This window comes from Mytilus californianus, unplaced genomic scaffold (genome assembly GCF_021869535.1).
Source record: "Mytilus californianus isolate M0D057914Y unplaced genomic scaffold, xbMytCali1.0.p SCAF_2, whole genome shotgun sequence".
Lineage (NCBI taxonomy): Eukaryota > Metazoa > Mollusca > Bivalvia > Mytilida > Mytilidae > Mytilus > Mytilus californianus.
Window position 1 is genome coordinate 120,709,957 of NW_026262668.1, and position 15,062 is coordinate 120,725,018.

At 36.3% G+C, this 15,062-nt stretch overlaps 2 protein-coding genes across 5 annotated transcripts in view; both read right to left on the reverse strand.

Moving 5' to 3' along the window:
- LOC127728681 (serine/threonine-protein kinase 11-interacting protein-like) overlaps positions 1 to 15,062 on the reverse strand; it is a 480,863-nt gene that overhangs the window by 238,177 nt on the left and 227,624 nt on the right. The gene's annotated exons all lie outside the window — the stretch shown is intronic.
- On the reverse strand, positions 281 to 5,335 carry LOC127728726 (collectin-12-like). Its single transcript, XM_052236378.1, has 5 exons — positions 4,698 to 5,335; positions 3,115 to 3,209; positions 1,918 to 2,011; positions 1,342 to 1,546; positions 281 to 506 (listed from the first exon to the last, which is right to left on the reverse strand). The coding sequence occupies exons 1-5, from the start codon at positions 4,735 to 4,737 to the stop codon at positions 473 to 475; spliced, it is 468 nt and encodes a 155-aa protein (XP_052092338.1). The 5' UTR covers positions 4,738 to 5,335; the 3' UTR covers positions 281 to 472.

The following is a 15,062-nucleotide window of genomic DNA, read 5'->3' on the forward strand; positions in this document are numbered from 1 at the left end:
TTTAGCAATAAGCAGTTATTTATAGAATCAAAGGAACAAATGCGAAAAGATGGACACACTTAGTACCGATTTGTGCCTCTCGGGATTTTGGGTCCTCAATGCTCTTCAATTTCGTACTTGGCTTTTTTTTTACCTTCTTTGATTTGAGCGTCACTGATGAGGTTTTTTTGTAGACGAAAGGCGCCATCTGGCGTACAAATTGTAAGCTTGGTGTAGCTATGATGAGTTTATTGACGATATGGCTTTAATCATTTCTTTATACAAATAAGATGATGTCAAATTTGTTTATTTTTGTGAGTTACAACTACAAGATATAATTTAATATTTTAAAAATCTGGTTATTTTAAGAGCATATAGAGCGTAAATATTTGCACGCATTGGTAATATTATATATATAAAGTGGTATTATAATGATGGAAAATTGTATTTCCTTGGGTGTCAGACTTAACAATTGTATTCACTCTGTTAACCATTATCCTACAGCAGGTGCGTCTGTACTTGGATAACTGCAATTGGAAAAAAATATGCTATTAAAATTAAATAACTATATAAACCGTAACAATTAAAACAGTTTGATCTACACATTTGTGGAAAGTATGTATAAGATAAACGCATTCATTATTCGTTATTTTGTTCTTAGGCATGGCTCATGTTATTTCATTTCTGTGATTCAATATATATTTTTCCAACTAAATTGTAGAAATATTATAGAATTAAAAACCTAAGAAATAGAATGATTCTAACAATTAAAATAAACACAATATTCATATAGTAATTTATATGTCTCTGGTCGTAGTTTCATTTTTGTTCGAATAATTCGACGAACATAAGGTGGCCTACAATTGCTTACTACCGCTTCATTTTAACTCAGATGGTGAGTTGTTTCGTTGAGATTCATACCACATCTCCTTTTTCTATATTGTTATAATTTGATATGGAATTACTCCTGATTGTTTTATTGTAGTCTTCTTATTTATCTTATCGGCTTGCTTGAATTCACAAAACCATAATAAAAATATGAAGATGTGGTATGATTGCCAATGAGACAACTTTCTACCAGAGACTAAATAAATTATGTAAAGTTCACCGTGTGGCTTCACAACAATGAGCAAAACCAATACCACATAGCAAGTTATAAAAGACCCCGACATGACAAATGCAAAATAGTGCGTATTCTTTTGAACGTTGTGTACAAACTATAATATAAATTCAAATCCTTATTGGGCTTTTCAACAAGCTTATAACGAGATCCAGGTTCGTATTCCATTATTCGTAACATTATTATTTTGTTTAATGTCTTATTTCATGGTTTTATCATATTATCTTCTAGCTTTAATTTACCCTTTTTCGCATATAAAGTTGTGTGCGATCCAACAGGATCCAGATACCCAATGGTAACTATACAACGAGTCGAGAAGTGCACAATCTTGATCAAATATATTATCAGGTTCATTAGTGGCCCAGTTGTTGTACTCTGCTCGTGCTCCTCCGTATGCCCATCTCCAATCACCTTCAGTTGCTGAATCTCGTAAGCCAATCCAATTTGCTGTTGATATGAATGGAAGTGAACTATTATATAGAGCTGTAAACTTAGCGAATCCAATGAGTATAGGTTTTTAGAATGAACACTAAAATGTTTTCATTTATGGAGTTAGAGTATATATTTTGGGAGGGCAAACATTTTGTATGAAACACTTTTTAACTATAGCACACTTCTGAATTATGGAGCACCTTATCAATCAATCATGCTGAGAGAAAATGCATTTCTATTTTAAACGCAAACACACAATGTGTGTGTTACGAAACTAAGTTATATAATTTAAGGCTAATTCTACCGTTGTATATTTATGTTTGAATGAAATCATTTTAAAAGCGTTTAATTTTCAGAATTATATTATTTTGTTTTAATAAACTTACAACGTCTGGTGTTTCGTGAATGAGCACGTATGTATTCATCCTCTTCTGCACTCTCAACTTCAACAAGATGTGAACCATATTGTCTGCACCCAGTCTGCAACGATGAATTACACTGTCAACTGCAACAAGATGTGAACCTTTGCGGGAAACGTTTGAATGACAGCTTTTGAATCAAATCAACAATCCCAAGGACTGACTAATGTCTAGAAATTGGTCACCATTAACTACTCCCGTCCGTTTTGATGTGCGGGATGTATAAATACGCAGACTTGTCCAATCGGAATGAGGACGTTTTATCCTATATGCCTCATGTAGGGCGAGTGCCAACCTCTCTGTACATTAAAGAATTATAGACACAAACATTTGAGTGGACCGTATTTGTCCTGTTGCAAGGAAATTTCTTCTGCCTCCATCCAACATATTCTCATTTGCCAATGACACTCAAAACTTCCCGATCTACCTAGAACCTACCTATTGCATTACTTGTTATTTTTTCCCTCGTTTAAAACAAGCATGTAATATTTGCCATTGGACGTTCGTCGGTTTTAAACAATTGATCATCAATCGTTAGAAATCCGGTCTGTTACTAAATTAGATTTATTATATTTAATTCTTATTCACGTCCTGGTTCTTTGAAATAGTTAATAGCCATGAATTACGTATATTACATTTTCTTGCTAAATCTAAGAAATAAATACCTATTTGTAAGTTATATGAATCACATGTGGATACTTTTAAAAAAAGTTCAAACAAACAAAAAATATAGAATGTTTCAAATTTAAATGCCATCATTTCTGTAATTCTAACTTGTGACACCTCAAGGGTCCACCGGATATATGGCCACCCATGGACTTCATGGAGCATTCCCTATTTTGTCAGTGACACTGACAACTTTTCGCCCTTCATCCCGGTTGACCTACCTTTCAGAACCTACAAAGTGCATATCAATTGTCAAATTTGTTCTCGTCCGGAATATGCATGAAATATTTGCCGCTGCAGTTTAGCAAGCAAATATCAATCAATCTAAATAAAATGCTTGCGTTTTTTTACTGATTTTGACCCTATCGATTATGTCTCTTTATCGTGTTCTTCCCCAGTTCGCCACGAAGAATGTAGCGAAGCTCAGCATGTATGTGGGCCCAACTCTCCCCAACCTTTCATGTTTTAATTCAAAACTTTCATATAAATAAATATTACCTCTGCACCTTCCCAAGTACGGGATTCTGTACTGAAATAATAACATTTATTCCAGCGATGTTCCCAGCCAGGATCGCATTCACCATTAACCACTACTATATAATAAAGACAGAATACACGCTATTATACTCAACAAGTCACATAAAATAAACTGTAAATAGAGGTTGAAACAACGCATGTCATATACATTGTACTTACTGTTGACGCATATACTTTTTAACAAACGTCTATCAACAATTACCTCCACTTTATTTGAACTCTGGTGGATTCATTGGCAATCATACCTCATCTCCTTATTTTTATAGTGTCCAGAATATAAAGTTAATTTGCTAAAAAGTTTCGTACTGCGAATTCACAGAATTATAAAATGTAAATAGCCGACTACTGACCGCAGAATCTTGAATGTATATTTTCATGACATATCAGTACTTACTTACCTGGCCTAATTACGCATGGCATAAGTAAATACCGTTAAAGGTAAATTGCGGAAAGGACTATTAAACCAAGAGAAAATGCTTTTGCATATTTTCAAATATTTTCAAATATTGGTTAAATATTAATTTTCTAACTAAATTTTACAGATTTAAAGTTAAGAAAATGTCAAATTTACTTCTGGATAATAGGTAGATGTAATTGGAGTAAATCTGAAGCCAAAATGAATAGCGACAGCTTGTAAATTCTAAGTGCAAAAGATTTATGGCCAATTTCACGTGTGTTTATTCCACACACAGTGTCAAAATCAGAAAGTTGTTAAACAAACTGAAATTTTAATATCAAACAGTCTAGATAATAAACTTTAAATATTTTTAACATTTTTTTGAAGTTTCCGTCCAATTTAAATTGTTTTTCAGCGCTACATATTGCTGAATTTTTTTTTAAAGATATAGTATCTTAATAATGATTAATTGTATCCGAAAAAAAAATATATATAATAGTTTTAGTTTCAATAGAATTTTTGTTTTGGTTAAAATACTTTTTAAAAAAATTCGGTTTTGGTTAAACATGTCCTTATACTTTCCGATTGTCAACTACCCATTTCTCAGCAGTATCATATCCTCTGTCCAATCGTATAATGGTGTATACATACCTCAATTAATACCTTTCTCTCGTGCATGTTTACACTATTCGAAACTCATTAACAGGGGTGTTCTCCTGGCACAAAAACGGCTCCAACAGAGTTATGAGGAAAAGATCGACACTACATAAGTCACCTTCACGAATTGGTTAACCTATATATTTGTCTGTGTCCTTACTCACTAGCGACAAATTTTCGCTGTCATGGATCTTTGGATACTAAAATAGTCGCCTGATCTGTACATTGACGTTTTGTGGTCTATTCCCGAATTGGACTTTTTGACAGAGTGAGGATTCGCATTGCGGGTGGGTAGCTGGAAAGTTTTATCTTTAAGAGTTTATAATTTGGTGATGTGTAAAATAAGCCATAATATTGTTAGAACCTCAAACTACACACATGGAAATGTGATACTTTGTATAAAGTAAAAATTAAAAGATGTTTTGAAAATGGCCCTTATGTGAAATAAATTCAGGGGAAATTTGTCCTACCTTTATGTAATATTACTTACCTAATAATAAGCAGAAATTTAAAACATTGAAAAACCACATTCTAGAAAGGAAAATATTCTAATGTTGATATGTCCAAATTCTATATATATTGTCTATATAACTGAGGATAAGAGTGCCAATCTTGTATAGTTACATCATATACAATCTAATCTATACCACATGTCCATATACCTGATCCATACAGATCTAGGGAAGAAGAATATCAAATATAAACATTAATTTGGAGAGGAGAAAAATCTTATTTTAGAGGAGTAAAAATTACATTTTAAAGTGAACATAATACACATTGTGAATAATAGAAAATGTTCGGCAAAGCGACACCAATTTTAAAAGACAAACATAAAAGACATTTAGAGATCAACATATAACTTCAACAAAAGACAAGTGTCTTTACAATACATTAAGCTATTACCGCAGTTAGTCTAGACTAGTTCCGAACGAATTTAACAGAAATTATCAAATATTTGCCATAAACACGCAATCCCTTTGTACATACCAAGGACAAACACGATAAGATATAACTTAAGACAATAACTTTTTATTTATTAAACAATACTGAGAATTCCATGGCCAAAAAGACAAAGGCAAACAACAGTTAGTAAAACAAAAGACCAAGAGTGATCAATAAGCATCCCCCCACCCCCGACCCCCCCCCCCCCATAAAAAAAAGAAAAAAAAAGAAAACAGGAGTGAAATCATCACGGTACTCTTGAAGGGTAAGCAGTTCATATTCCAATCTTTGTACCCGTCGTGTTAATCACGACAAGTAAAAATTTGATTATGAGTCATTATTGTTGATGTCACAAATGATTAAACAAAAAAAGGGACGGGATATAGCTTGAATAATACTTTAATTAGATAAATACAATAAATAAGCAATTGTTGATTTTTGACGAGTGAACAAAACCTTATTCAAAGAAATTTCGCTTCTCGGAAAGCAGAAATTTAAAACAATGCAAAATGACTTAAACGTAAATAAAATATCTTACTGTTGACTTATTTGCTGATAAGTAAACGTGTATAAAAAAAAAAAAAAAAAAAAAAAAAAAAAAAACAGTTCAAAAATAACACATGCTTAAGGTTAAAAGCTTCAATCTTAATTTCTTCGAACCTCTTAAAGAGAGAGAAATAAGTATTTATTTGAATATCGTAAATGAAATCCGAAAATGTTCCAAGTTTGGTTTGTATAAGAAAACGTTTGTAAATCTATAAAGGTTATTCACGTGACGGTTTTTCCCCCTAGTGGATAGATGTTTTTATGTCACGTATGCTTACTATGAAGATTATTTGCATTTGAGCCATTTTTTTAAAATGCAGTATTTCATTCATTCGTATTCAATTACAATATGTAAATCTGTCGCTACACTATAAATACGATATTTCATATTTTTTTTTTATAAAATGTTACATTCACAACATGCTGTAATGTATTCATATACATTTAAGGTAACTTTATGATTTAAATGTAGAGTTTGTAAAGTAATTGCAGTAATGAAACAGAAGAAGAAGATGTTTTATTTCCAATGAATGGGCTCACAAGGAGCATAGTACAATATAAGACATTAATAAGAAAATAACAAAAAGAAACAACAATATAGTCTAGTATACATACAGAGAAAAGAAAAGGCAGTTTGAACATCACGAACTACACACATATATAAATATACGTTCAACAGTGTTTCCCTCCTTAACGAAACATGTTCCGCGTTTCAGTCAAGATGCATCTGAAGTAAATACCCGGTATATCATAGTTGTATATATAATAGGGTTTAGCACCCTGTAAATCCTGACCCAACCTACCAGTGTCTATTCCAGGTCATGATTATTGACAGTCATGCGACAAAATAGGATCTCATCATCTCCAGCCTTCACAAGCTGATCAGGCGCTCACGGTAAAACAAGGTTCTTATCATCTCCAGCCTTCACACAAGTTACATCATTAAAATTTTGAAAGTCGGTAAAGGCTATATATGGGCAGTGTCAGGTAGCCTATAACAACCATTTATCTTTTTAAAAAATGTTTTTGAATGTTTTACAGCTTTTTATTTGCAATGTCAGAATAACGATCAAAAAGAGTTCAGGCCTAATAAAAAAATCTTTAGCCTTTTATAAACTGGGTAGATGGTCTAAAGGACCAACATTGTAATTTTTAAATATTTCGCACGATATATAAGGGAGTCGTATAACCGCGGTTTACTATTTGGATACACAATACAAAACAAATGTGTTGTCATTTTGATTACTCTTTTCCATAATAATAATGACAGTTATTTAGCAGCATTACAAACTAACAAATTGTAGGCATTTCTGTATCAAGACTATAAATTTCCTTGACATAATATCGGACTTGGGTGTCCCGTAGGTTCTAGAGTTTTTAGTTACGTATGATACCTAACATGATGTAAGTGGGGTTGCTAGTGTTGTACCTAACATGATGTAAGTGGGGTTGATAGTGTTGTACCTAACATGATGTAAGTGGGGTTGATAGTGTTGTACCTAACATGATGTAAATGGGGTTGGTAGTGTTGTACCTAACATGATGTAAGTGGGGTTGGTAGTGTTGTACCTATCATGATGTAAGTGGGGTTGATAGTGTTGTACCTAACATGATGTAAGTGGGGTTGGTAGTGTTGTACCTAACATGATGTAAGTGGGGTCGGTAGTGTTGTACCTAACATGATGTAAGTGGGGTCGGTAGTGTTGTACCTAACATGATGTAAGTGGGGTCGATAGTGTTGTATCTAACATGATGTAAGTGGGGTCGATAGTGTTGTACCTATCATGATGTAAATGGGGTCGCTAGTGTTGTACCTAACATGATGTAAGTGGGGTCGGTAGTGTTGTACCTAACATGATGTAAGTGGGGTTGATAGTGTTGTACCTATCATGATGTAAGTGGGGTTGATAGTGTTGTACCTATCATGATGTAAGTGGGGTTGATAGTGTTGTACCTAACATGATGTAAGTGGGGTCGATAGTGTTGTACCTAACATGATGTAAGTGGGGTTGGTAGTGTTGTACCTAACATGATGTAAGTGGGGTTGGTAGTGTTGTACCTAACATGATGTAAGTGGGGTTGGTAGTGTTGTACCTAACATGATGTAAGTGGGGTTGGTAGTGTTGTACCTAACATGATGTAAGTGGGGTTGGTAGTGTTGTACCTAACATGATGTAGTGGGGTTGATAGTGTTGTACCTAACATGATGTAAGTGGGGTTGATAGTGTTGTACCTAACATGATGTAAGTGGGGTTGGTAGTGTTGTACCTAACATGATGACATGATGTAAGTGGGGTTGGTAGTGTTGTACCTAACATGATGTAAGTGGGGTTGGTAGTGTTGTACCTAACATGATGTAAGTGGGGTTGATAGTGTTGTACCTAACATGATGTAAGTGGGGTTGGTAGTGTTGTACCTAACATGATGTAAGTGGGGTTGCTAGTGTTGTACCTAACATGATGTAAGTGGGGTTGGTAGTGTTGTACCTAACATGATGACATGATGTAAGTGGGGTTGGTAGTGTTGTACCTAACATGATGTAAATGGGGTTGATAGTGTTGTACCTAACATGATGTAAGTGGGGTTGGTAGTGTTGTACCTAACATGATGGAAGTGGGGTTGGTAGTGTTGTACCTAACATAATGTAAGTGGGGTTGATAGTGTTGTACCTAACATGATGTAAGTGGGGTTGGTAGTGTTGTACCTAACATGATGGAAGTGTGGTTGGTAGTGTTGTACCTAACATAATGTAAGTGGGGTTGATAGTGTTGCACCTAACATGATGTTAGTGGGGTTGGTAGTGTTGTACCTAACATGATGACATGATGTAAGTGGGGTTGATAGTGTTGTACCTAACATGATGTAAGTGGGGTCGATAGTGTTGTACCTATCATGATGTAAATGGGGTCGCTAGTGTTGTACCTAACATGATGTAAGTGGGGTCGGTAGTGTTGTATCTAACATGATGTAAGTGGGGTTGATAGTGTTGTACCTATCATGATGTAAGTGGGGTTGATAGTGTTGTACCTATCATGATGTAAGTGGGGTTGATAGTGTTGTACCTAACATGATGTAAGTGTGGTCGATAGTGTTGTACCTAACATGATGTAAGTGGGGTTGGTAGTGTTGTACCTAACATGATGTAAGTGGGGTTGGTAGTGTTGTACCTAACATGATGTAAGTGGGGTTGATAGTGTTGTACCTAACATGATGTAAGTGGGGTTGGTAGTGTTGTACCTAACATGATGACATGATGTAAGTGGGGTTGGTAGTGTTGTACCTAACATGATGTAAGTGGGGTTGGTAGTGTTGTACCTAACATCATGTAAGTGGGGTTGCTAGTGTTGTACCTAACATGATGTAAGTGGGGTTGGTAGTGTTGTACCTAACATGATGTAAGTTGGGTTGCTAGTGTTGTACCTAACATGATGTAAGTGGGGTTGGTAGTGTTGTACCTAACATGATGTAAGTGGGGTTGGTAGTGTTGTACCTAACATGATGACATGATGTAAGTGGGGTTGGTAGTGTTGTACCTAACATGATGACATGATGTAAGTGGGGTTGATAGTGTTGTACCTAACATGATGTAAGTGGGGTCGGTAGTGTTGTACCTAACATGATGACATGATGTAAGTGGGGTTGGTAGTGTTGTACCTAACATGATGTAAGTGGGGTTGGTAGTGTTGTACCTAACATGATGTAAGTGGGGTTGGTAGTGTTGTACCTAACATGATGTAAGTGGGGTTGGTAGTGTTGTACCTAACATGATGTAAGTGAGGTTGGTAGTGTTGTACCTAACATGATGTAAGTGGGGTTGGTAGTGTTGTACCTAACATGATGTAAGTGGGGTTGGTAGTGTTGTACCTATCATGATGTAAGTGGGGTTGATAGTGTTGTACCTAACATGATGTAAATGGGGTAGTTAGTGTTGTACCTAACATGATGTAAGTGGGGTTGGTAGTGTTGTACCTAACATGATGGAAGTGTGGTTGGTAGTGTTGTACCTAACATGATGTAAGTGGGGTTGGTAGTGTTGTACCTAACATGATGGAAGTGTGGTTGGTAGTGTTGTACCTAACATGATGTATGTGGGGTTGGTAGTGTTGTACCTAACATGATGTAAGTGGGGTTGGTAGTGTTGTACCTAACATGATGTAAGTGGGGTTGGTAGTGTTGTACCTAACATGATGACATGATGTAAGTGGGGTTGGTAGTGTTGTACCTATCATGATGTAAGTGGGGTTGATATTGTTGTACCTAACATGATGTAAGTGGGGTTGGTAGTGTTGTACCTAACATGATGTAAGTGGGGTTGATAGTGTTGTACCTAACATGATGTAAGTGGGGTTGGTAGTGTTGTACCTATCATGATGTAAGTGGGGTTGATAGTGTTGTACCTAACATGATGTAAGTGGGGTTGGTAGTGTTGTACCTATCATGATGTAAGTGGGGTTGGTAGTGTTGTACCTAACATGATGTTAGTGGAGTCGGTAGTGTTGTACCTAACATGATGTAAGTGGGGTCAGTAGTGTTGTACCTAACATGATGTAAGTGGGGTTGCTAGTGTTGTACCTAACATGATGTAAGTGGGGTTGGTAGTGTTGTACCTAACATGATGTAAGTGGGGTTGGTAGTGTTGTACCTAACATGATGTAAGTGGGGTTGCTAGTGCTGTACCTAACATGATGTATGTGGGGTTGGTAGTGTTGTACCTAACATGATGTAAGTGGGGTCGATAGTGTTGTACCTAACATGATGTAAGTGGGGTTGGTAGTGTTGTACCTAACATGATGTAAGTGGGGTTGGAAGTGTTGTACCTAACATGATGACATGATGTAAGTGGGGTTGGTAGTGTTGTACCTAACATGATGTAAGTGGGGTTGGTAGTGTTGTACCTAACATGATGTAAGTGGGGTCGGTAGTGTTGTACCTAACATGATGTAAGTGGGGTTGGTAGTGTTGTACCTAAAATGATGTAAGTGGGGTTGGTAGTGTTGTACCTAACATGATGTAAGTGGGGTTGGTAGTGTTGTACCTAACATGATGTAAGTGGGGTTGCTAGTGTTGTACCTAACATGATGTAAGTGGGGTCGATAGTGTTGTACCTAACATGATGTAAGTGGGGTCGGTAGTGTTGTACCTAACATGATGTAAGTGGGGTTGCTAGTGTTGTACCTAACATGATGTAAGTGGGGTCGGTAGTGTTGTACCTATCATGATGTAAGTGGGGTTGATAGTGTTGTACCTAACATGATGTAAGTGGGGTTGGTAGTGTTGTACCTAACATGATGTAAGTGGGGTTGGTAGTGTTGTACCTAACATGATGTAAGTGGGGTCGGTAGTGTTGTACCTAACATGATGACATGATGTAAGTGGGGTTGGTAGTGTTGTACCTAACATGATGTAAGTAGGGTTGGTAGTGTTTTACCTAACATGATGTAAGTGGGGTTGGAAGTGTTGTACCTAACATGATGTAAGTGGGGTCGGTAGTGTTGTACCTAACATGATGTAATTGGGGTTGATAGTGTTGTACCTATCATGATGTAAGTGGGGTCGATAGTGTTGTACCTAACATGATGTAAGTGGGGTTGATAGTGTTGTACCTAACATGATGTAAGTCGGGTTGGTAGTGTTGTACCTATCATGATGTAAGTGGGGTTGATAGTGTTGTACCTATCATGATGTAAGTGAGGTTGATAGTGTTGTACCTAACATGATGTAAGTGGGGTTGGTAGTGTTGTACCTAACATGATGTAAGTGGGGTTGGTAGTGTTGTACCTAACATGATGTAGTGGGGTTGGTAGTGTTGTACCTAACATGATGTAAGTGGGGTTGCTAGTGTTGTACCTAACATGATGTAAGTGGGGTCGGAATGGTGTACCTAACATGATGACTTGATGTAAGTGGGGTTGGTAGTGTTGTACCTAATATGATGTAAGTGGGGTTGGTAGTGTTTTACCTAACATGATGTAAGTGGGGTTGGTGATGTTGTACCTAACATGATGTAAGTGGGGTCGATAGTGTTGTACCTAACATGATGTAAGTGGGGTTGGTAGTGTTGTACCTATCATGATGTAAGTGGGGTCGATAGTGTTGTACCTATCATGATGTAAGTAGGGTTGGTAGTGTTGTACCTATCATGATGTAAGTGGGGTTGATAGTGTTGTACCTAACATGATGTAAGTGGGGTTGGTAGTGTTGTACCTATCATGATGTAAGTGGGGTTGGTAGTGTTGTACCTAACATGATGTAAGTGGGGTTGGTAGTGTTGTACCTAACATGATGTAAGTGGGGTTGGTAGTGTTGTACCTAACATGATGTAAGTGGGGTTGGTAGTGTTGTACCTAACATGATGTAAGTGGGGTTGATAGTGTTGTACCTAACATGATGTAAGTGGGGTTGGTAGTGTTGTACCTAACATGATGTAAGTGGGGTTGATAGTGTTGTACCTAACATGATGTAAGTGGGGTTGGTAGTGTTGTACCTAACATGATGTAAGTGGGGTTGGTAGTGTTGTACCTAACATGATGTAAGTGGGGTTGGTAGTGTTGTACCTAACATGATGTATGTGGGGTTGGTAGTGTTGTACCTAACATGATGTAAGTGGGGTTGATAGTGTTGTACCTAACATGATGTAAATGGGGTAGTTAGTGTTGTACCTAACATGATGTAAGTGGGGTTGGTAGTGTTGTACCTAACATGATGTAAGTGGGGTTGGTAGTGTTGTACCTAACATGATGTAAGTGGGGTTGATAGTGTTGTACCTAACATGATGTAAGTGGGGTTGGTAGTGTTGTACCTAACATGATGTAAGTGGGGTTGGTAGTGTTGTACCTATCATGATGTAAGTGAGGTTGATAGTGTTGTACCTAACATGATGTAAATGGGGTAGTTAGTGTTGTACCTAACATGATGTAAGTGGGGTTGGTAGTGTTGTACCTAACATGATGTAAGTGGGGTTGGTAGTGTTGTACCTAACATGATGTATGTGGGGTTGGTAGTGTTGTACCTAACATGATGTAAGTGGGGTTGATAGTGTTGTACCTAACATGATGTAAATGGGGTAGTTAGTGTTGTACCTAACATGATGTAAGTGGGGTTGGTAGTGTTGTACCTAACATGATGTAAGTGGGGTTGGTAGTGTTGTACCTAACATGATGTAAGTGGGGTTGATAGTGTTGTACCTAACATGATGTAAGTGGGGTTGGTAGTGTTGTACCTAACATGATGTAAGTGGGGTTGGTAGTGTTGTACCTATCATGATGTAAGTGAGGTTGGTAGTGTTGTACCTAACATGATGTAAGTGGGGTTGGTAGTGTTGTACCTAACATGATGTAAGTGGGGTTGGTAGTGTTGTACCTAACATGATGTATGTGGGGTTGGTAGTGTTGTACCTAACATGATGTAAGTGGGGTTGATAGTGTTGTACCTAACATGATGTAAATGGGGTAGTTAGTGTTGTACCTAACATGATGTAAGTGGGGTTGATAGTGTTGTACCTAACATGATGTAAATGGGGTAGTTAGTGTTGTACCTAACATGATGTAAGTGGGGTTGGTAGTGTTGTACCTAACATGATGTAAGTGGGGTTGGTAGTGTTGTACCTAACATGATGTAAGTGGGGTTGATAGTGTTGTACCTAACATGATGTAAGTGGGGTTGGTAGTGTTGTACCTAACATGATGTAAGTGGGGTTGGTAGTGTTGTACCTAACATGATGTAAGTGGGGTTGGTAGTGTTGTACCTAACATGATGGAAGTGTGGTTGGTAGTTTTTATTACAAGTATGTAGTAGTGCACTTCAATATGAACCTGCAATCTGAAGTAAGTAAATAAGACAATTTGCATTTGTTACATAATACGTTTCCGTTTCCCAATCAATGATTATATTCCTTTGATACTTCATTAGAGATTAGAACATCTGTTATTCCCTATTAGGCGAGTGACATTTTTCAAAAAGCCTCTTAGATAAGGAGTTTAATGCACCCACTTAACACACGGCTGTATTAAATATCATTCAAAAGCTTATCATCTGTACTTTCTGTTTTGCCCGGTCGTAAAAAAATCGTACGGTGCAATTTCCGTTAAATCAAGGTTGAAGGTCAAGAATAAACATTAAAAAATTTTGCGATAATTAAACAAAATGCCATTATAAAGTAATTCCAAATCAAACAAAAATTAAGAGGTTAGTTGCGCAATATTTCGCGAATATTGCAATTCTTTACAAATCCTACAAAATGAGAAAAATTCTCTAAAAGCAAAATATATCTTGGAGGATCGATATTTGCATGCTCAAAAATCAAATAAATGTATGGTTTTTAGGTAAAAGAATATTTTTTTTCAGAATTTTAAGATGCAATCAACTCATATTGTTCATGGAACAGGCTTCTATTGAAGTGTTTGCAGTTGCCCTAAAAACTGCCACCTGCGAATAACAATCATTTTGCTTTTCAAAGTTTAGATAGCACATTGCTAATTATCAATATCAGGGAGGACAATAACTTTCTATAATAAAAGAAATGGTATTTAAAGTTCGAAAAGAAATATACGAGCTAATCGAGGTGAAAATATGTTGGTTTTTTTTTCGAAGTCGAACTTATTTACCTTTTGACTTTGCGACTAAATCGGTGGCAACATTGAAATAAGTAACCAGCGTTTGGAAACACTTGGTTGTCTTTTGCGTGATAGTAACGAACTAGATATAATGCTGCTGCTTTTTGTTTTGTTTAAAAACATGTTAGACATGTTAAATGTGTTAAGAAGTTTAGTCTCGTTAATTATTCGAATGAATAGGTTCAATATTCGAATGAAAGCTGTTTTGAATGTTTTCAACATAAGCTTTTAAAACACAAATGCAGGTAATTGTGTGTAATGACATTATTAGAAATTGTGTTATTAAATATAAATATATGAAAGGTTGAATATCATTCCTGCCCTCATAAGATCATTCGCGGTTTTAGGTAGTGATCGTTTTTATAATTTGGTGCTGTGTTTTGTGAACTGTTGGTCTTCTGTTGGACTTTTATTTCATTTCAGCCATGGTTTTATCCAAGTTTCTTTGATTCATGGTTTGAGATTGTCATATTTGGTATCATTTTACTTTAAAGACACTTAGTTGCAGTAATGAAAATCGCCAAAAAATCGCCCCACAGTAAAGCAAGGAGGACTAAACGCAATAAGACAAATATCCGCGAAGATATGTTAATTTTCTCACGGTGATATATAACCAATTCTTAATCATGATAAATTCAAAAATATTTTTTTCGAAAGGGATTTTCAAACTCATAAGTTAAAAACAAATTGACAAAGTCGGGGCTAAATACGAAAAAACGAAGAAAAAACCACCCACAACAGTATACAAAACACAA